This window comes from Chlorocebus sabaeus, chromosome X (genome assembly GCF_047675955.1).
Source record: "Chlorocebus sabaeus isolate Y175 chromosome X, mChlSab1.0.hap1, whole genome shotgun sequence".
Lineage (NCBI taxonomy): Eukaryota > Metazoa > Chordata > Mammalia > Primates > Cercopithecidae > Chlorocebus > Chlorocebus sabaeus.
Genome location: NC_132933.1, coordinates 60,431,921 through 60,454,741, shown reverse-complemented (window position 1 = coordinate 60,454,741; position 22,821 = coordinate 60,431,921). Strand labels below are relative to the sequence as shown.

General features: G+C 35.8%; 1 protein-coding gene across 3 annotated transcripts in view; it reads left to right on the top strand.

Moving 5' to 3' along the window:
* Positions 1–6,602, top strand: part of PCDH11X (protocadherin 11 X-linked) — a 790,323-nt gene extending 783,721 nt beyond the window's left edge. For all 3 annotated transcript variants that reach the window (XM_073013537.1, XM_073013535.1, XM_073013536.1), the window contains one exon: positions 1,599–6,602. In XM_073013537.1, coding sequence (XP_072869638.1) covers positions 1,599–2,275 — 677 coding nt within the window. In that variant the 3' untranslated portion in view covers positions 2,276–6,602. The remainder of the gene's footprint in view (positions 1–1,598) is intronic.
* The last annotated feature ends 16,219 nt before the right edge of the window (positions 6,603–22,821 follow it).

Below are 22,821 nucleotides of genomic sequence, written 5' to 3'. Positions count from 1 at the left end.
TCCACAAGTAGGTTTTTTTTAATCAAAATTGGTTGGCTAATCTAATTCCTTTACCTTTCCCTATAAATTATAGCATCAGCTTGTTGATATCTACAAAAACAGAAAATCCATCTAGGATTTCCTTTTTATTTAGATTATGTTGAGTTTACAGATCAATTATGGGACCACTGACATGATAACAATATTGAGTATTCCAAGCTATGAACATGGTATATCTCTCCATTTATTTAGATTTTCTTTATTTTTTATCATTTTTTAAAATTTTAAGCACACAGATACCACACACATTTTGTTACATATATACCTAAATGTGTCTGTGAATAGATACAGTGTTGTTTATTTTCAATGGTATGTCTTTCATTTCTTTTTCTTGCTTTATTTCATTGGCTAGAACTTACAATATTATGTCAAATAGGAGTGGTGTCAACCTTTCTGTTTGTGATTTTTGGGGAAAAGTATTCAATATTTAACGTTTAAATATAATGTCAGCTGTTATCTTTTTGTAGAACCTGCATGTCAATTTGAAGATATTCCCCTGTTTCTAACTTGCTATAATTGAATAGTTCTACTAATATAAATTTTGATCTAGTTGGTTGATAATATTGCTCAAGTCTTCTATGTGTTTACTGATTTTCTATTTTTTCCATCAAGTTCTAAGGAGTAGTGTAGTCTCCAATTATGACTGTGGATATATCTATTTTTCCTTTCATTTCTAGTTTATTTTGCTTCTTGTATTTTGAAGCACTGTTGTAAGGTGCATATACACAGGATTGATATGTCTTCTTGGAGAATTGATCTTTTTATTGTCATGTAATGTATTTCTTTATACTGGATAGCATTTCTTGCTCTCAAGTAAACTTTATGTAGATATAGTAACTCCATCTTTATTTTACTAAAATTTGTATAATATTTTTATTGATGTTTGATATCTATTGACATTTGAAGACTATACAGAAATTTCATAAAAAGAGTATTACAAACTATTATAGTTTACAGCTAAGTACTTGGATCTCTAGTTTATTATGTTGCTAACCTCTATTTTATGATGATTTCAGAAAATGAAGAGCACAGAAATTAATTATCTTTGAAATAATTATGACTATATTTTATTCTTGAAACTAAGGCATATCTTAGAGTTCAATAAACTACATTTCCAAATGTATGTAATTTATTCTTAGCTAACTATTTTTAGCTATAATTAATTCATTATATATTCTTATAATTTGTTTTCCAATTCATTTTGCTTTTATGTCCTCTCTCAGTGCTAGTTAGAAGCCATATTTCAGCTGACTTGCATGTATGGATGAATGATCATAGTTTCCTTGGGGGTCACAGATACAATAAAAAATACCTACATTTGGGATACTAGGCCAAAGGATCCCAATTATGATAATGAGACCTCATCCACCCACTCCAAGTCATTTATACTTCCCTAAGAATTATTGACAAATTAAAAATACCAACTCTATAAATAATGGAAGTCAGTAATGCATTTGTATATAGGTTGTTACCTTTTTTTGTCACAATGTCATTTAAGTAGCTAATAAAAATACGCCTTTGAAATGTAAATTTTATTATTTGTTTCCTCACCCCAACAGCTGCAGAAATAACTGTTCAACCAACTGTGGAAGAGGCCTCCGACAACTGCACTCAAGAGTGTCTCATCTATGGCCATTCTGATGCCTGCTGGATGCCAGCGTCTCTGAATGATTCCAGCTCTTCGCAAGCACAGGCCTCTGCTGTATGCCACAGCCCACCACTGTCACAGGCCTCTACTCACCACCACAGCCCACCAGTGACACAGACCATTGCTCTCTGCCACAGCCCTCCAGTGACACAGACCATCGCATTATGCCATAGCCCTCCACCAATACAGATCTCTGCTCTCCACCATAGTCCTCCTCTAGTGCAGGCTACTGCACTTCGCCACAGCCCACCATCAGCACAGGCCTCAGCCCTCTGCTACAGCCCTACTTTAGCACAGGCTGCTGCAATCTGCCACAGCTCTCCTCTGCCCCAGGTTACTGCCCTCCATCGCAGCCAGGCCCAATCATCAGTCAGTTTGCAGCAAGGTTGGGTGCAAGGTGCTGATGAACTATGCTCTGTTGATCAGGGAGTGCAAGGTAGTGCAACATCTCAGTTTTACACCATGTCTGAGAGACTTCATCCCAGTGATGATTCAATTAAAGTCATTCCTTTGACAACCTTCACTCCACGCCAACAGGCCAGATCCTCCAAAGGTGATTCTCCCATTATGGAGGAACATCCCTTGTAAAGCTAAAATAATTACTTCAAATTTTCAGAAAAGACATATGTAATCAAAATTTAAGATACAATTTCAATGAGTATTCTGATTATCAGATTTGTAAATAGCTATGTAAATAGAAACAGATACCAGAATAAGTCTAGAGCTAGACCCTTAGTCAAAAGTTAACCAAAAAATTGCAATTTGTTTAATTCAGAATGTATATTTAAAAAGAAAAGGAATTTAACAATTTGCATCCCCTTGTACAGTAAGGCTTATCATGACAGAACGTACTATTTCTGATGTACAGTATTTTTTGTTATTTTTATCATCGTGTGCAATATTACTGATTTTTTTCCATGCTGATTGTGTGGAACCAGTATGTAGCAAATGGAAAGCCTAGAAATATCTTATTTTCTAAGTTTACCTTTAGTTTATCTAAACTTTTGTTCAAATAATGGTAAAAGGTATACATATTCTAGCCTTTTTTTGGGCTTTCTGTTTGATTTTTGTTTGTTGTTTTCAGGTTTTATTTTGTTGTTGTTGTTGTTGTTAGTGAGTCTCCCTTCAAAATACACAGTAGGTAGTGTAAATACCACTTGTTGTGTGTCTCTCTCTCTGCTTTCACGTTTTCTACCTTATTCCAGTACTATATTGTTGATATAATTTGTATATACGTTTTCAATAAGGAATATATATAAACTGTACAGATCTAGATCTACAACCTATTTCTCTACTCTTTAGTAGAGTTCGAGACACAGAAGTGCAATAACTGCCCAAATTAGGCAACTATTTGCTAAAAAGGGCCTCTTTTTACTTTAATAGTTTAGTGTAAAGTACATCAGAAATAAAACAGTATCTGCCATTTTAAGCCTGTAGCCCATTATTACTTGGATCTTTACTTCTGGGAATTGTATGTAACAGCCTAGAAAATTAAAAGGAGGTGGATGCATTCAAAGCACGAGTCACTTACAATATTGACGGTAAACTACTATTTTGTGGAGAAACTCAGGAAGATTTAAATGTTGATTTGACAGCTCAATAGGCTGTTACCAAAGGGTGTTCAGTAAACATAACAAATACATATAACTGTAGATAAAACCATATACTAAATCTATAAGACTAAGGGATTTTTGTTATTCTAGCTCAACTTACTGAAGAAAACCACTAATAACAACAAGAATATCAGAAAGGAACTTTTCAAGAAATGTAATTATAAATCTACATCAAACATAGAATTTTAAGGAAAAATGCAGAGGGAGAAATAAGGCACATGACTGCTTGTGCCTTATTCAACAAGAAATACCGGAAAAACACACACAGAACAAAAACTATCAAAATCTCATATATGAAATAAAATATGTTCTTCTAAGCAAAGAAACAGTATTATTCATAGAAAACATTAGTTTTCTTCTCTTGTCTGTTCTTTATTTGCTTCTTTTATCTCTTAACTGGCCATTATCTTCTATGTGCACATTTTATAAATTTACAGAAACACCATCAACTTAATTTTCTTCCATAGCAAAACTGAGAAAATACCTTGTTTCAGTGTAACACTAAACCAAGAGACAATTGATGTTTAACGGGGGTGGTCGGGGAGTGGGAGAGTCAATATCTCCTATTGATTAAATTAGACATAGATTTTCTAACGTGTAACTTGATATTTAATTTATGATGAAACTGTGTGTAAATTTTGTAACATAAACTGTGGTAATTGCATAATTTCATTGGTGAGGTTTTCCACTGAGTGTTGAGAAAGCTTCTTTTCATGTGTCCAGCAGATTAAGTAGCGTTTTCAGAATATATATTATTCCCATCCATTGTAAAGCTCCTTAAATCATATTTTATTGGGTGTGCAGAATAACTTCTTAACTTTTAACTATCAGAGTTTGATTAATAAAATTAATTTATTTATTTTATCCTTTGTGTTAATGTTCCAAGGGATTTGGAGCCTACTGGCTTTCCAGGTGCACGTGAATCCTGAAGGACTGATGATATTTGGAAGTTTATTAAATTATTATCATACAAATGTGTTGATATTTTTGCTATTGTTGTTGATGTTGAAAATTTTAAACTTGGGGAAGATTAAGAAAAGAACCAATAGTGACAAAAGTCATTGCTTCCAGTAGATTTTAGAACATATTTTTGCCTCAAATACCTGCAAAGATGATGTGAGTGAGATTTTTTTCTTGTATTTTAATTATTTTCACATTTTCTCTCTGCAGACCTTTAGTTTTCTTACGATCTATACACACACATACATGCGCGCACACACACACACATACACACATTTAAAGAATAAAAAGAAGAGGCTGAAAGATTATTAAATAGCTTGTCAGGCATCTCAATGGTTACTATCTATGTTAAAAAATATCAAATAGGACCCAAAGTTGGATATTTGGGATTTTTCTTCTGATGGTAGAATTTATTGAGTTACTAAGGAGGTTCTTAAATCCTCATATCTGGAAACTTGTGTTGTGAACTTTTGACACCTTTCCTATAGATATAGGAATGAACCAATACGCTTTTATTACCCTTTCTAACTCTGATTTTATAATCAGACTTAGACTGTGTTTAGAATATTAAATGACTGGGCACCCTCTTCTTGGTTTTTACCAGAGAGGCTTTGAATGGAAGCAGGCTGAGAGTAGCCAAAGAGGCAAGGGGTATGAGCCCAGTTATTCTCCCCTATGCCATCTCTTTCTAAGCTTCCACTAGATCTGGCCTTGGAAACCTGTAACTTCTAGGGCTTCAGATCTGATGATACCTTTTTCATCACATTACAAGTTATTTCTGTGACTGAATAGACAGTGGTATAGGTTGACACAGTACACAAGTGGCTATTGTGATGTATGAATATGTAGTCCTAGAACTGCAAAATGTCTTACTGAACCAACAATCAAAAAATGGTTGTTTTAAAAAGGATTTCGTTTGATTTGAAATTAAAACTTCAAACTGAATGACTTATATGAGAATAATACGTTCAATCAAAGTAGTTATTCTATTTTGTGTCCATATTCAATTAGATTGTGATTAATTTTCTAGCTATGGTATTACTATATCACACTTGTGAGTATATATTCAAATACTAAGTATCTTATATGCTACGAGCATACACATTCTTTTCTTAAACTTTACCTTCGTTTTAGCTAATATTGTGCCAGTGTATTAAAAATTAACTTTTACATATGGTATCTACAATGTAATAAATTTAGAGAGTAATTTTGTGTAGTCTTATTTAGTTACTTAACATTTTATTTTTGATTATGTAAATTTGGTTAGAAAATAATGATCGTTAAATGGTTAGTGCTATTGTGTAATGGTAACAGTTACAAAGAGCCTCTGCCTTCCAAAACTAATATTTATCACACACGGTCATTAAATGGGAAAAAATTGACTAAACAAATCACAAATTGTTCCGTTCTGAAAATGTAATCATGTCACACACGTAAAAAAATCCTTTTCAATCCTGAGAAAATTAAGGGAGTTTTACTCACATGTATATTTCAACATTAGTTTTTTGTTTGTTTGTTTGTTTCTTTTTCATGGTATTACTGAAGGTGTGTATACTTCCTAATATACATTTATGAAAATCTACTTGTTTAGACTTTTATTTATACTCTTCTGATTTATATTTTTTATTATAGTTATTATTTCTTATCTTTCTTCTTTTATATTTTTTGAAACCAAATTTAGAGTTAGTTTAGGTAAACTTTTTATCATGATCATTAGTAACTATCTTGAATGTTTCCAACTGGCCCAATTGGCCGGGAAAACATGAGAGCAAGAGAAGCTGAAATGTATTTCTACAAGAACCTTTCTATATTATGTGCCAATTACCACACCAGATCAATTTTATGCAGAGGCCTTAAAATATTCTTTCACAGTAGCTTTCTTACACTAACCATCATGTGCTTTTAGTAAATGTGATTTTTAAAAGCAGTGTAAGTTGACAACAGCAGAAGCAGTAACAAAAAATCTGCTCAGAAAAATGTATGTGCACAAATAAAAAAAAATTGATGGCAATTGTTTAGTGATTGTAAGTGATACTTTTTAAAGAGTAAACTGTGTGAAATTTATACTATCCCTGCTTAAAATATTAAGAATTTTATGAAATATGTATTTATGTTTGTATTGTGGGAAGATTCCTCCTCTGTGATATCATACAGCATCTGAAAATGAACAGTATCCTAAAGCAGTTCTAACCATGCTTTGGAAGTAAGAAGGTTGGCTACTGTATGGCCAAGGATGGCAGTATGTAATCCAGCAGCAAACTTGTATTAATTGTTCTATTTCAGGTTCTGTATTGCATGTTTTCTTATTAATATATATATTAATAAAAGTTATGAGAAATAAACATTCATTTTTACTGTGTGTGTTAATTCAAAACTCAAAGGATTCACTTTATTTTAAATAGATTTTCGAATGTGTATAGAGTAAAATACCCTTTTTCAGTGGTACATTTCGGAGTTTGCATATTTTTGTTCACTCTGGTAGCTCCTTCAGTATGATTTCTGACTTGAACATAATTTCAATCACTTTTCAAAATTGCTGAACACTATTGTAGTGTTTCTGAGCATTTATTTAGCATCTTTCAAGACAAGATTTAAGTGATATTTATTTATTCCAGATTAGATCTACTGCTTCACTTAATGTAAAAGTTACCTAAGGATTTCTCTGTACAACCATAGGAGATCCAGGTGAAATAAGTTCCTGGAGATGGTTGATAATATTTGCGGAACAAAATAACTTTACTCCTGGCTTTGTTTTCACTTTGGCAAAATGGAGATAATTCACCGAAACCTCTCAAACTACATGGTGTCACTAAATATGTAATTGCATTTAAAATTTTATTAGCCCCAAAGTTTGATTAAGAATTACATACTCCACAGTCCAGTCCTTTTTGTATTATTTCTTTTCTCACTCATATATTTATTATTCTGATATTAATTTATTCATTTTCACCAAGGGTTAGCTGCTGAAGAAAGAAAAAAAAGGAAAAGAAAATTTAAATCAAGCAACATTTTAACCTCTGGCAAAAAGGAGATTGGGGTTTTAGAAGAAGCACAATATATGTTTAGGTTAATTTGTGTTATTTCTCATCTTCACTTCAGCCATTTGGGGGGAAAAAAAGCTCACAACTTTCTGTGACTTATTTTGTGAAGCTGATTGAGAATCACCAAGTTATATATAGATATTATCATAATAACCTTGGTAAGCACTCTAGAAACTGAGAAAGTTAATATGATGAAAACATACTCTGAATAGGAGAAACAATGCCCTACTGAAAAGGAGTATTATAAATTTCTTCTATTTCAACAAGTGGAAAAATACGTGAGCTAATATTTGGCCTGATTAAAAACACTGAAGTTATTGGTCTTATTGTCAGAACTGATCACACCGACTTATAAGATGTTGATGGAGTAATGACAATTGCTTCAAAAAAAAAAAATAAATAAAATAAAACAAGGACAATCCCGATGCAGGCAATTCAGTTCAGAATTTTATTTCTGTACATTGGGTAACAAATTTAATATCCACTTCGAGTATCTGAGAATCAACAAATGCATGAAAACAACTGAAGTTTAATTTGTGCACTGGCTTAACTCCGTTCTTATCAGTTAAAGTATTCTAAAGTTAACTGGGGTAAAACAGAAGCAAAATATATAAATGAAGAAAATGAAAAAATGAAAGTAATTTGTCAGCAATTTAGTTCTGAAATCTGGTCATATGATGTTTTCTTAAGATTTTCTGAACAGTTTTAGATTTACAGAAAAATTGTGACGATAGTACAGAGTTCTCAAATACCTCACTCCTAGTTTTTCTTATTTTTAACATGGCATATTTGTTATAATTAATGAGCCAGTGTTCATACATTATTATCAACTCAAGTCCGTAGTTTATTCAGATTGCCCTAATTTTTATTATTAAGGACATTAGTCCTTTTTTTGGTTACAGAATCCCATCTAGGATTCCACATTACATTTATTTATTGTATCTTTTTAGGCTCCTCTGGACTGTGACACCTTCTTAGACTTTCCTTGTTGATAATGACCTTGACAGTTTGGAAGAATACTGGTCAGGTATTTTGTAGAATGTCCCTTACTGAGATTTTAATAATTTTTCTCGTGTTTAGACTGGGCTTATGGGTTTTTGGGTGGAAGATTCCAGAGGTAATGTATTTTGTCTCATCACATGCTATCAGGAGTAAGTGACAGCACATTTTTAACGTGTAAAAGTTAGCATTTGGAATCATTTTGCTTTATACTCAGGATTTACTCTTCACCACTGAAGCAGAGACCCACCTGTCCTCCCTACGTTTGAAGTCTAGGACAACTCAGGACATGCTCCTTCCTCCGATTCCCACCTATCACACGAATGACCACCTTCTCATTTTATTTTACCTTCTCAGTCTCTAATGAAACAATTGAGAATAAAACATTAATAGAAACATATTAAGTAAATGTGTTTCCCTTTCCAAATTTGCTAAATAGGAAATGAGTGTTGTGGTATGTCCCACTAGCAATGAAAATTTCAGAAATCACGGCGAGCAGTGTAAAAGATCCAGAGAACCTATTGAAACCAAGGACAAATATAATCTGATAGGTCAGTTTTTATTCTTGCTGTGCTGGTCACAAAATCAGATGGATTCTGACATGCTTTACTTTTTTTAGCATTATATAAAAATTACTGATTATGATGTGATAGATCGGTGCCTTGAAATTCAGGTTTATCTATTGGGGTATATTTGCTAGACATTGTTCAGGAAGAAATACTGTTGAAGATGTGTCTAATGAGAGAAAACTGTTGGCCTGTTCCTTAACTCTTTTTAAATTTTACACCTAAACCAATTGGCTCTTTGACACCACATATTTGGAAGTTACAAACATTTATTATCAAACAGTATATTCAAAGTGGAATAAGGGACAGGGCATGGTGGCTCCTGACTGTAATCCCAGCATTTTGGGGGGCTAAGGTGGGTGGATTGCTTGCACCTAGGAGTTTGAAGCCAGCTTAGGCAACATAGAGAGACCCTGTTTCTACAAAAAAATAAAAAATAAAAAATAGGCCAGGTGGAGTGGCTCACGCTTGTAACTCCAGCACTTTGGGAAGCTGAGGCACGAGGATCACGAGGTCAGGAGATCGAGACCGTCTTGGTTAACACGGTGAAACCCTGTCTCTACTACAAATACAAAAAAATTTAGCCTGGCGTGGTAGCGGGCACCTGTAGCCCCAGCTACTTGGGAGGCTGAGGCAGGAGAATGGCGTGAAGCTGGGAGGCGGAGCTTACAGTGAGCCCAAATCGCTCCACTGCATTCCAGCCTGGGTGACAGAGCGAAACTCTGTCTCAAAAATAAATAAATAAATAGGCCAGGCGCGGTGGCTCACGCCTGTAATCCCAGCACTTTGGGAGGCCGAGGCGGGCGGATCACAAGGTCAGGAGATCGAGACCATGGTGAAACCCCGTCTCTACTAAAAATAGAAAAAATTAGCCGGGCGCAGTGGCGGGCGCCTGTAGTCCCAGCTACTCGGGAGGCTGAGGCAGGAGAGTGGCGTGAACCCAGGAGGCAGAGCTTGCAGTGAGCCGAGATTGCGCCACTGCACTCCAGCCTGGGTGACAGAGCGAGACTCCGTCTCAAAAAAATAAATAAATAAATAAATAAATAAATAATAGCCGGGCATGACGGCATGTGCCTGTAGTCCTAGCTACTCAGGAGGCCAACGTGGGAGGATTGCTTGAGCCCAAGAGTTTGAGGCTGGAGGGAGTGATGATAGTGCTACTGCATTCCAGGCTGGGTGACATAGAGAGACCCTTTCTCAAAAAAAAAAAATTAACATTTAATAAAAAATAAAACAAAGTGGAAGAAGGAAGTGATTTTTCATAAACTAAAAGAAAAAAGTTGTGACTTTCAGTTTATTTTATAAGAACAGTTCAACATATAGAGCATGTTGCATTTCGATAGCCCAAGGTTTTTTCCACTGAATTTTCTATTCATAATAACAAATTTAAAAATAAATGACTGAGGCTGGGTATGGTGGCTCACGCCTGTAATCCCAGCACTTTGAGAGGCCGAGGGGTGTGGATCACAAGGTCAAGAGATCGAGACCATCCTGGTCAACATGGTGAAACCCTGTCTCTACTAAAAATACAAAAATTAGCTGGACATGGTGGCATGTGCCTGTAGTCCCAGCTACTCGGGAGGCTGAGGCAGGAGAATTGTTTGAACCCAGGAGGCAGAGGTCGCAGTGAGCCGAGATCGCGCCACTGCACTCCAGCCTGGTGACAGAGCAAGACTCTCTCTCAGAAATAAATAAATAAATAAATAAATAAATAAATAAATAAATATAAATTACTGAATGACATATGTGAGTGCCTTTTAGAGGCAATGATGATAATATGTGTCACTATATATTTTCCTATGAAAGCATTATTATGGTATGACACATTGAAGCTAAGAACCTAAGTCATAAGCTGTTTATTTCTCACTACCAGGAATCACCCATCCTCCAACAGATTATAGTTCATTTCCATGACTGGAAGGGAGATTTTATTTAAAGTTTCAGTCATTAGCTTCCTGAAAAGTTTTGGTTTGTGATATTCAGTTTAGAATACTTCTATAAGAGCAGTTCAAACATATAGAGCATGTTGCATTTCAATAGCCCAGTTGTATCTAGTAAAGCATCAAGAAAATTTTTAGTATACAGACATCTGCTTCTTGCCCAGGAGTGACACTGAAAGAAGCTGAATTTTAATCCTAAAGGTTAAGAATTCAAAGTACTTGCCTTGCCAGCCACCCAAATGAAGTAAACATCTAATCAGCCTAATATGCTTATTCAAGTGTGCCAAGGAACAAATTGAGAAATCTAAGAAATAGACCATTTATTTAGAAAAACATCATTTTCTCTATCAGGGATCAAAAATGTCACAATAGCATTTCTAATAGAGTCAACTGCACCAATTAATTAGTTATTAGGTAACTAAGAAAGGGTATTGAGACTCTGTGACAGTTAATTTTATGTATTAACTTGGGTAGGCCACAGTATCAGATATTTGCTCAACCACTTGTCTGAGTTTTTGTTGTCAAGATACTTTTTATATGAGATTAACTGTAAAATCAGTAGACTTTGAGTAAAACAGATTACCCTGCATAATTTAGGTAGGCCTCATCCAATCAGTTGAAGGCCTTAAAAAGAAGAAGACAAACTTCTATCAAGGAAGAGAGAAATCTGCAAGCAGACTGCTTTCAGACTTGAACATTAACACTTCTCTGGGTCTCCAGCCTGCCAGCCTACCCTTCAGACTTTGGGCTGGCCAGTCTCCTAAATCATATAAGAAAATTTCATAAAAGAAATTTTCTTTCTTTCTTTCTTTCTTTCTTTCTTTCTTTCTTTCTTTCTTTCTTTCTTTCTTTCTTTCTTTCTTTCTTTCTTTCTCTCTCTCTTTCTTTCCTTTTCTTTCCTTCTTTCTTTCCTTCCTTCCTTCTTTCCTTCTCTCTTTCCTTCCTCTTTTCTTTCTGTTTATTTCTTTCCTCTCTTTCTCTCCTTCCTTCCTTCCATCCTTCCTTCCTCTACTTTTCTCTTTCCTTTTCTTTCTTTCTCTCTTTCTCTCTCTTTCTTTCTTCCTTTTTTTCCTTCTTTTTCTTTCCTTTTGGTTTCTTTATTTCTTTGTTTCCTCTCTCTCTCTCTCTCCTTCCTTCCCTCCTTTCTCTTCTTTTTTTATTTTATTTTCTTTCTTTCTTTTCTTTTTTTTTTTTTTTTTTTGGACAGAGTCTCACTCTGTCACCCAGGCTGGAGTGCAGTGGCACCATCTCAGCTCACTGCAAGTTCTGCCTCCCGGGTTTGCACCATTCTCCTGCCTCAGCCTCCCAAGTAGCTGGGACTACAGGCACCTGCCACCACGCCTGGCTAATTTTTTGAATCTTTAGTAGAGATGGGGTTTCACCGTGTTAGCCAGGATGGTCTTGATCTCCAGACCTCATCGGCCTCCCAAAGTGCTGGAATTACAGACGTGAGCCACCCAGGCCCAGACTTTTTCTTTTCTTTCTTTCCCTCCCTCCCTCCCTCCCTTCCTTCCTTCCTTCCTTCCTTCCTCTCACTCTTTCTCTCTCTCAAACCCTGACTAATACAGATTTGAATTAAAAAACAAACAAAAAAATGGCCGGGCGCAGTGGCTCAAGCCTGTAATCCCAGCACTTTGGGAGGCCGAGACGGGCGGATCATGAGGTCAGGAGATCGAGACCATCCTGGCTAACACGGTGAAACCCCATCTCTACTAAACATACAAAAAACTAGCCGGGCAAAGTGGCGGGTGCCTGTAGTCCCAGCTACTCGGGAGGCTGAGGCAGGAGAATGGCGTGAACCCGAGAGGAGGAGCTTGCAGTGAGCTGAGATCCGGCCACTGCACTCCAGCCTGGGTGACACAGCAAGACTCCGTCTCAAAAAAAAAAAAAAAAAAAAAAAAAAAACAAACAAAAAAAAACAAACAAACAAAAAAATAAAACATCTTAACCAAGATCTGCCAAATAAGGTCAGGCCTAATATGATACTGTTTCATCCAATATTTTTGTTCTGAGAAGTATATTATTTCAGTACGTAGATGGTTTAGCTAGAATTCTATTTGTCTCCAGTTTTACTTAGTGGTTAATTTCTTAGGCTCTTGCATCATGCTAATCTACACTCAATTCTCAGCTATTCCACTTGAAAGCTATGTTACCAGGGGGCAATATTTAACCTTTGATTTTTTTTCTCATTTATAAAATAATGTTAATATTTGATATACTGTGAGGAATAGTGGAAATACGTGACCTATGAACATTAGTTGGAGAGGGGAGGAACTATATGGTGAAGAAGAAAGTGAGAAAATCTTTCCTGGGGAGTGAAGCTTATACACAATTCACCTCACTAGACTACTGCCTTTTCCCATTAAACTGGAGTGTGAAATGAAGAGAATGAACTAGTCAATCCTACTTAGAGAGATTGCTTCTGCCCTGAAACATCTGAAATCTAACCACCTGACAAGCTGTGGGTGCTGGTCACCTATTTTAGTCCATTTAGGATGCTGTAATAAAATAACTTAGACTGGGTAATTTGTAAATAGCAGAAACTTATTGCTAGCGGTTCTGGAGACTGGGAAGTCTAAGAGCAAGGCAACAGCAGATTCTGTGTCCGCTAAGAGCCCTTTCCTCTTGGATGATATCTTCTATGTCTCCTCACACGGCAGACGTGTCAAAAAGGCTCCTGAAAGCCTCCTTTATGAGAGCACTAATTCTATTTATGGGATAAAGCCTTCAAAACTTAATTACCTTCTAAAGACCTCAACTCTTAATACCATCACCTTGGTAGTTAGGTTTCAATATATGAATTTTAGGGGAAAACAAATATTCTAAGTCACAGCAGTCTGCTCCTGAACCCACAAATTCATTTCCTTCTCATAAGCAAAATACATATATTTCATTCTAATAGCCCCTAAAGTCTTATCTCATTCAAGCATCAACTCAGAAGTTTAATGTCTCATCGAAAGTCTCATCTAAGTATCACTTAAATCAGATATAAGTGAGACTCAAGGTAAGATTTATTTTGAAGTAAATTTCTCTCCAGCTGTGAATCTATGAAATTACACACAAGTTATGTGCCCCCAAACTATAATGGTGGAACTTGCATTGGATAGATAGTTCTAACACCAAAGAGAGAAAGAAGAAAAAAGAAAAGATAATTAGTCCCAAATAATTTCAAAACCCAATAGTGTAAACATTAAGTCTTAAGTCTTGAAAATAAACTTATGTGATTCCATGTCCAGCCTTTTGTACACACTGAGGTAGGGGTTGGGTCCTCCACACTCTGAGCAGTCCTGCTTCTAAATGGCTTTGCTAGGTAAGGCCCACACTGTAGCTCTCATGGGTTGCAGGTTGGTTCCTGCAGCTCTTTCAGGCTGCAGTCGCATGGCTGTGACTGTACTAATCTGAGGTTGTGAAGGTGGTCCCGTAACCATCTTTTCACTGGGTATTTCCCTAGTGGGAGCTCTTTTTGGTGGCCCTGCCCCCATGGGTTCACCGATCATTGCCCTAATGGGGGTTTGTATAGTGGCTCTACCACTTTAGCAGTTATTTGCTTGGGCCCTGAGGCTCTCCAGGGCATCCTTTGAAATCCAGGTGACAGTAGGCATGTTTTCAAAGCTTGTGCAAGCTGCACATTCCTGGAGATGACACTGTGTGAATGCCACCATGGTTTACTGCCTGTGCCTTCCAGAGGGGCAACCTGAGTGGCACCGGGGCCTGCTTGAACCACAGATGGGGTAGGCAAAGAGTGCTTTACTGGAATGTGGAGAGTAGAAATTTGTAATCATTGTGCCCCAAAAGCCCTGGCATTTTGGGCCTGTAATGGGTGGTGCAGTCCCGAAGATCTCTGAAATGCTTTTAGGATCATTCTTCCATTGTCTTGATACAATGGCTTCCTTCTATTCACACTAATCTCCTTATCAAATACTCACTTGGCCACAACCTTGATGTTCTTTCCTGAACACATTTTCCCACTCTTTAAAACATAGCCAAGCTGAGAATTTTCCAAACCTTCAAGCCTCCCTTTCCTTTTGATTATGAATTCCAACTTTGTTTCTTTTTTCTCACACTTTACTATAAGCAGTCTAGTAAAGGCCTGCCATACCCTCAACTGTTTGCTTAAGGATTTCTTCTACCAAATATTCTATTTCATGACTCCTTCCCTGGAGCACTATGACATGAACATAATTCAGCCAAGTTGTTTGCTGTTTTATATCAAGAATCACCTTTCATCTAGTTTTTAACAATCTTTCCTCATTTCAGTCTGATATTTAATGAGAATGGCCTTCACTGTCACAAACATTCTAGTGGTGATCACTTAGGTAATTTCTAAGAAGATTGAGGTTTTCTCTACAGCTCTCTTCTCATTTGAAGACTTTGCCAGAATTTCCTTTTTTAGTCAGTTTACAGCCATACAGGCTGTTTCTAGCATGTACTTCAAAATTCCTCCAGGCTTTACTCGTTACTGAGCTCCAAGGTGCTTTCATATTTTTATGTATTTGTTACAGCTGCACCCCACTTCTTATAATCAATGTCTATCTGAGTCTATTTGGGCTACTGAAACGAAATATCTTAAACTGAGTAATTTATAAGCAACAAATTTATTGACCATAGTTCTGGAGGATGGGGAATCCAAGAACAAAGCATCAGCAGATTCTGTGTCTGATGAGAGCCTGTTCCTCTTGAATGGCACCTTCTTTGTGTCCTAACATGGAAAAAGGGGTTAAAGTCTTCCTCAGGTCTCTTTTATAAGGGCACTAATTCCATTCATGAGGCAAAGCTTTAATGATCTAATTACCTCCTAAAGACCTCAGCAATTAATATTCTCACTGTGGTGGTTAGATTTCAACATACAAATTTTTGGGGAGATAGAGTCAGTCCACAGCACTCACTTAAAGAACCAAAGAGTTTGTGGTTCTTTATTGCTTTGAGGCAATGCTTATAGGCATTTTCCAATACCTAACCTGACCAGGGCCATCACACTATGGCTAAAAGTTTATAATTACAACACCGTCAGTGAAGAAGGAAGCAGCCAAGGAAAGAATCAAGGGAAACAAATACTTCATGAGTGAGCTAGTGAGACAAGAAAGGAAATAAAAGAGGCCTGAAAGAGAATGTTCATGCATCACATCTGATGAGTATTTAATGAGTGATTATGATGTAGCAAGCATTGTTATAGGTGATGAAAATACAATGTCAACAAGAAAAGCAGTGTCGCTGTTATGAAACTTACCATCTAATGAGGACAAAAAACAACAAACAAGAACACACAGACACCTATAAGAGAATGTGTGATGGTGATAAATGAATAAGGAAAATCAAACAAAGTAATATGATAGAGGCTATTTTATCTAAGTTGTGTATCAGTTAAGTTTAGCTCCAGATAACAGGAAAACCCTAATTCACATGGCTTCAAAATGAGACATTTCATTATTTTACTTTACATGATATCCTGAGGTGAGAAAGTTTCTAATATGGTACATCCCAGCTCTGAATTTGTTTCTCTGTATTTCCGTTGCTTTCTCCTATTGTTGTTTTTTATCTTTATCCTCAGGAAGATAGTTAAATTATTGCTGCGGTTTCATCATTGCATCTGGACACAGCAACATTCTTAGAAAGAGGACTTATCACTCTTTAAGAATGAGAAAAATCTTTCTCAGGAGCCTTCCAGCTGACTATTTTATTGGCCAAAATGAAGTCATATGCCCTAATTAAAACCAATCACTGCTAAACTGAGTGGAAGGCCATGAATAAAGTAGACTATGTGGGACAGATTTAGTGTAAATACCATAACCACTTTAGAATGTATTTGTGAGAAGACATTTGCGAAGAGATGAGATACGAATAACAAAAAGAGGCAAATATGTGATGACTTGAGAGTGAGAAGATGATGTAGATAAAGGAAACACCAAGAGTAATTTTTTGGAAGCCGAAGAGGAAAATAATATCAACGAAATGTGAATATTTGGTTATGTTAAATGCCAGAAATTTAAGTTAATGGTCTCTCACCACAAATGGACCTTACTGCTGGCCTACAACCATACAGTATTAATTTGTTTTCTCTCCTACGTTTGTAGATTATTAGTTCACTCTCTCATAGCTAATAATCTTGTTTTCTATTTCAGTGAGAATATTAAAGCAACACAAATAGAATCTCCACAGCTCCTACAATAAATTTTTACTTTCAACTACTTGCATCTGTGACTAGATAGTCTTCTTTCTCTCCTGTTAGTATCAATGACCTGCTGAAATTCTAATTGAAGGTCAGTCACTGTAGATATGCATTGGATAAAATCCTCTGTTGCCTACTTAAGCAAACTGCTTCAACAATCTTCCCCTCTCTATCTTGTATCATTAACTTTTATATCTTTACTGTACATTCTTATCACCATTAAAATGTGCAATTGTTATTGCCATTTAAAAAGTTATTTCCTGACCTTATTTCGTCCTCCAGTTACTTTTCCTTTCTTATCTTTCCCCTTCCAAAAAACTCTTTAGGGAAACTGTTTTTAGTCAGTGTCTCTAATTAAGCCATTGATTACTCTCTCATCAGCTCTTTGTCCCACAACTGTACCAAAATTTCCCTTACTAAGGTAACCCATCACACCATGCTGCTAAATGCAATGGCAAGTTTTTCAAATCTTACTGAAGTAATCAGAAACATTTGACATAGTTTAAGCATCTACATTATGAAAATTTTTCTTCACTTGACTTGTATGACACCACACGTGTCTGGTTTTTCTTCTACAGCTCTAGCTGTTGCTTCTATTTTCAATTATGTTGGGTTCTCATCATATCCCCAAGGTCTTTTTCTGTTTTATGCAATCTGTTTTTCCCTGAGATGTAATTCATGTACCACAAAATGCATCTGCTTAAGGTGAAAAATTAAGTGGTTTCAGTATATTCAAAAAGTTCTGCAACCATCAGTACTATTTAACTCCAGAACACATTTCTTCATCCCCAAAAGAAATCTTTTGCCAACAAAAAGTCACTACTCTACATCCCCCTGTAAAAACTCTAGGCAACCAATAATCTTCTTTCTGTTGCAGATTTACAAATTGTGGATATTTTATATAATTGGAATCACACAACATGTGGTCTTTTGTGATTGGCTTCTTTCATTTATCATAATGTTTACAAGGTTAATTCATGTTGTAGCATGTATTATTAGGTTGGTGCAAAAGTAGTTGTGGATTTGGACCATGAATTTTAAATCATTATAACTAGGCTTAAACACACCTTTATTAATCAAAATAGAAACCATTACAATCAGCTCATTTTTGCCAACAAGAAATAAGTATGTTTATTCCTGTAACATAAAAATCCATGCTTTGGGATTCAATGAACTCTTGGAAGGTATTTTCTGTGTCTTGTTGGTTGTGGAAGCATTTTCCATGCAAAAAGTTGTCGAGATGCTTGAAGAAGTGGTAGTCAGTTGGGGAGAGGCCAGTCAAATATGGTGGATGAGGCAAAACTTTGCAGCCCAGTTCATTAAACTTTTGAAGCTTGGTTGTGCAACATGCAGTTGAGCATTGTCGTGGAGAAGAATTTGGCCTTTTCTGTTAACCAATGCCGGTTGCAGACATTGTAGTTTTTGGTGCATCTCATCAATTTGCTGAGCATACTTCTCAGATGTAATGGTTTCGCCGGGATTCAAAAAGCTGTCATAGATGAGACAAGCAGCAGACCACCAAACTGACCATGACCTTTTTTTGGTGCAAGTTTGGCTTTGGGACGTACTGAGGAGTTTCTACTTAGTCCGACCACTGAGCTGGTGGTCACCAGTTGTCACATAAAATTCACTTTTCATTGCACATTACAATCCAATAGAGAAATGGTTTGTTGTTGTTGCATAGAATAAAAGAAGATGATATTTCAAAACAATTTTTTAAAAATTTTTGCTCAGTTTATGAGGCACCCACTTGTTCGAGCCTTTTCACCTCTCCAGTTTGCTTCAAATGCTGAACGACAGTAGAATGGTCGACACTGAGTCCTTCAGCAACTTTTCATGTAGTTGTAAGAGGATCAGCTTCAATGATTGCTCTCATTTGGTCATTGTCAACTTCTGATGGCTGACCACTGTGCTCCTCATCTCCAAGGTTCTCATCTTCTTTGCAAAACTTCTTGAACCACCACTGTATGTTCATTACCAGTTCCTGGGCCAAATGCATTGTTGATGTTGTGATTTATCTCCACTGACTTACGACTTATTTTGAACTTGAATAAAAAATCGCTGAAATTTGCTTTTTGTCTAACATTATTCCCATAGTTTAAAATAAACATAAAATAAACAGCAAGTAACAAGTAATTAGCAAAAAAACATAAAGCGAGAAATGTGCATTAAAATGATGTATAACATAATCACACTTATTTAAGAATGTATTCCAATATCAAATCACAAATTTCAACAATGCAAAAATCACAAATTACATTTGCACCAACCTAATAGTAGTTTATCACTCTTAAGGCTGAATAATATTCCATTGTATGGATAAACAACATTATGTTTACCCATTCCTCTGTTGATAGAAATTTGTATTATTCCCACTTTTTAAATTATGAGTAATGCTGCTGTGAATATCCATGTGAAAATTTTTGTGAGGGCCAGGCATGGTGGCTCATGTCTATAATCCCAGCACTTTGGGAGGCCAAGGTGGGAGTATTGCTTGAACCCAGGAGTTAGAGACAAGCCTAGACAGCAAAGTGAAATCCTATCTCTACAAAAAAAAAAAAAAAAAAAAAGAATTAAAAAAACAGGGAGCATGGCGGCATGTGCCTGTGTTCCCAGCTATATTGGAGGCTGAGGCAGGAGGATTGCTTGAGCCCAGGAGGCCAAGGCTGCAGTGAGCCATTTTTGTACCACTGCACTCTAGCCTGGGTGACAGAGTGAAACCTTGTCTCAAAAAAAAAAAAAAAAAAAAAAAAAAGCGTGGGCAAATGTGATTAGTTCTCTTGGGTACATACCTAGGAGTGCAATACCTGGGTCAAATGGAAACTTCATATCTAATCTTTGAAGAACCACCAAACACTAATTTCCAAAGTGGCTGTACCATTATATATCCCCACCAGCAATGCATAAGGTTCACATTTCTCTACATTTTCACTAACATGTGGTATTGTCAGTTTTCTTGATTATAGCCTTCATTTTCCTACTGATTGATAGTGCTCAGCATTCTTTTATGTGCTTATTGGCCATTTGTACATCTCCTTTGGATAAATTTATGTTCAAATTCTTTGTTCATTTTTAGTTGAATTATTTGAATGTTTATTGCTGAGTTGTAAGAGTTATTTATATACTCTAGATACAAAATCATTATAAGATATATGACATGCAGTTTTTTGTTTTTTTTTTTTTATTCTCTGGTTACCTTTCATGTTCTTAAAAGTGTTCTTTGAAACAAAACATTTGGTTTAGTTTATGTGCAGTGGAAATATCGATGTTTTCTCTGGCTGCTTGATCTTTGATCTTTTTGAAAATTATTTTGTACAAACTATCTTTAAAAAAAATTTGTAAGAACTTTAAAATAAGCCTTTAACTTTTTTTTTTTTTTTTGGCCAAAAGTAATGCCAGCTTAAATTTTGTTACTGTGTTGAAACTATTGATCAGTTTGAGGAGTTTTGACCATTTTAACATGTCTTATGATCAATTAAGCCTTCCAATCAATAAACATGGGATGTATTTCTTTTTAGATATTTTACTAAGAGCCTAATGTTAATCCCCAAGAAAATGGAGAAAATGCCACTAGGGCATTTCAGAGGGCTTCACAAAGACCCTCTCATCATAGACCTTCTCATCATAGACCTGGAGGCCTAGGAGGAACAAGTGGTTTCATGGGCCAGACCCAGGGTCCCTGTGCTGTGTGTTGTCTAGGGACTTGGTGCCCTGCGTCCCATTCACTCCTGCCATGGCTGAAAGGGTCCAACATAGAGCTTTGACTGTGCCTGCAGAGGGTGCAAGCCACGAGCATTGACAACTTCTACATGGTGTTGAGGCTGCCAGTGCACAGAAGTCAAGAACTGGGTTTGGGAACCATCACTTACATTTCAGATGTATGGAAACACCTTGGAGATCTGATGAGTATATAAGGGGGAGTTTCCCTGTACAAGATCTCTTTTCTTGTCTGCCTCCATGTTAGAAGTGCCTTTCACCTTCCACCATGATTGTGAGGCCTCTCCAGCCACATCAAACTCTAAGTCCATTAAAACTCTTTCTTTTGTAAATTGCCCAGCCTTGGGTAGGTTTTTATCATCAGTGTGAAAATGGACTAATAAAAATGGGTATTAGGCTTAATACCTGGGTGATGAAATGATCTGTCCAACAAACCCCCATGACACATTTACCTATGTAACAAACCTGAACATGTATCCCTGAACTAAAAATAAATCTTTAAAACAATATTATTTTCCCTTATAATTTTGAAATAAAAATAGAATATTCCTATAAAAAATTGATATTGAAGAATTTATTGAGGCTTGTTGTGTGTCCTTTAATATGGTTTGTCTTGGAGAATGTTCTGTGTGCCGATGAGAAAAATGTATATTCTGCAGTACTCGAATATAATGTTCTGTAACTGTTTGTTATAGTCAGTTGTTCTAGAGCACAGATTAAGTCCAATGTTTCCTTGTTGACTTTCTGCCTTAATTATCAGTCTCATGCAGTCAATGGAGTGTTGAAGTCCCCCCCTGTGATTGTGTTGTGGTCTATCTCTTTACTGAGGTCTAGTAGTAATTGTTTTATGAATCTGATAGCTCAGGGATTAAGTGTATGTATACTTACAATTGTGATATCTACTTATCAAGTTGATCGTTTCTTCATTATATAATGATCTTCGTCTTTTTTTTTTTTTTACTGTTGTTGTTTTGAAGTCTGTTTTATCTTATAAAAGAACAGCTATTCCTGCTAACTTTTGTTTCCATTTGTGTGAAATATCTTTCTCCATCCCTTTGCCTTGAGTATATAAAAATCCTTATGTCTTAGGTACATTTCCTGAAGAAAGCAGATATTTGGTTTATAATATTTTCATCCAGTCTGCCTATCTGTATTATTTTAATGAAACATTTAGACCATTTAAATTCTACATAAATACTGAATTCAGAGGTTCTGTGCCAGTCATCATGTTGATTTTTACCTAGTTACTTTGTTTTCTTCATTGTGTTATTGTTTTAAAAGACTGATGGTTTTTATGCTTTCAGGAGTTTTTATTCTGGTGTGTATTGACCTTTGATTTCAAGATGTAAAACTCCTTTTAGAATTTCTTGTAAAACTGGTATAGCATTGACAAATTTCCTCAGTATTTGCTTGTCTGAGAAATACTTTATCCTTCATTTATAATACTTAGTTTTGCTGGACACAGAATTCTAGGCTTACAGTTATTCTGTTTAAGGAGATTAAACATAGGACTACAGTCACTTCTGGCTTGTAAGGTTTCTGCTGAGAAGTCTGCAGTTAGTCTGATGGTTTTCCTTTTAGGTTACCAGGCGTTTTTGTCTCATTGCTCTTAGAATTTTTTCTTTCACATGGATTTTAGATAGCCTGATAACTGATAAGATAGTTTGCGATGTCCTTTTCTCAATAAATCTCACAGGAGTTTGAGCTTCTTACATTTGTATGTCTAAAATTCTAGGAAGACCAGGGAAGTTTTTCTTAATTATTTCTTCAAATGGGTTTGTCAAACATTTTGCTTTTTCTTTTCCCTAATAACACCTATAATTCTTAGATTTGGGCATTTTACATCATCCCATTTTTCCTGCAGATGTTGTTAATTTGTTTTCTTTTTTAAAAAAATTTTGTCTGTTTGCATTAATTTGAATGCCTTGTCTTTGAACTCTGAAATTTCTTCTTCTATTTGTTCTAGTTGAATGTTAAAACTTTCCATTGCATTTAGTATTTTCCTAAATGTTTCTTCTATTTCCAGAAGTTTGGATTGATTTTTCTTCAAAGTAGCTATCTCTTTAGAAATTTTTTTTATTTGGATGCTGAATTTTTTAAAAAATTCTTTATGTTGGTTTTAACCTTTCTCT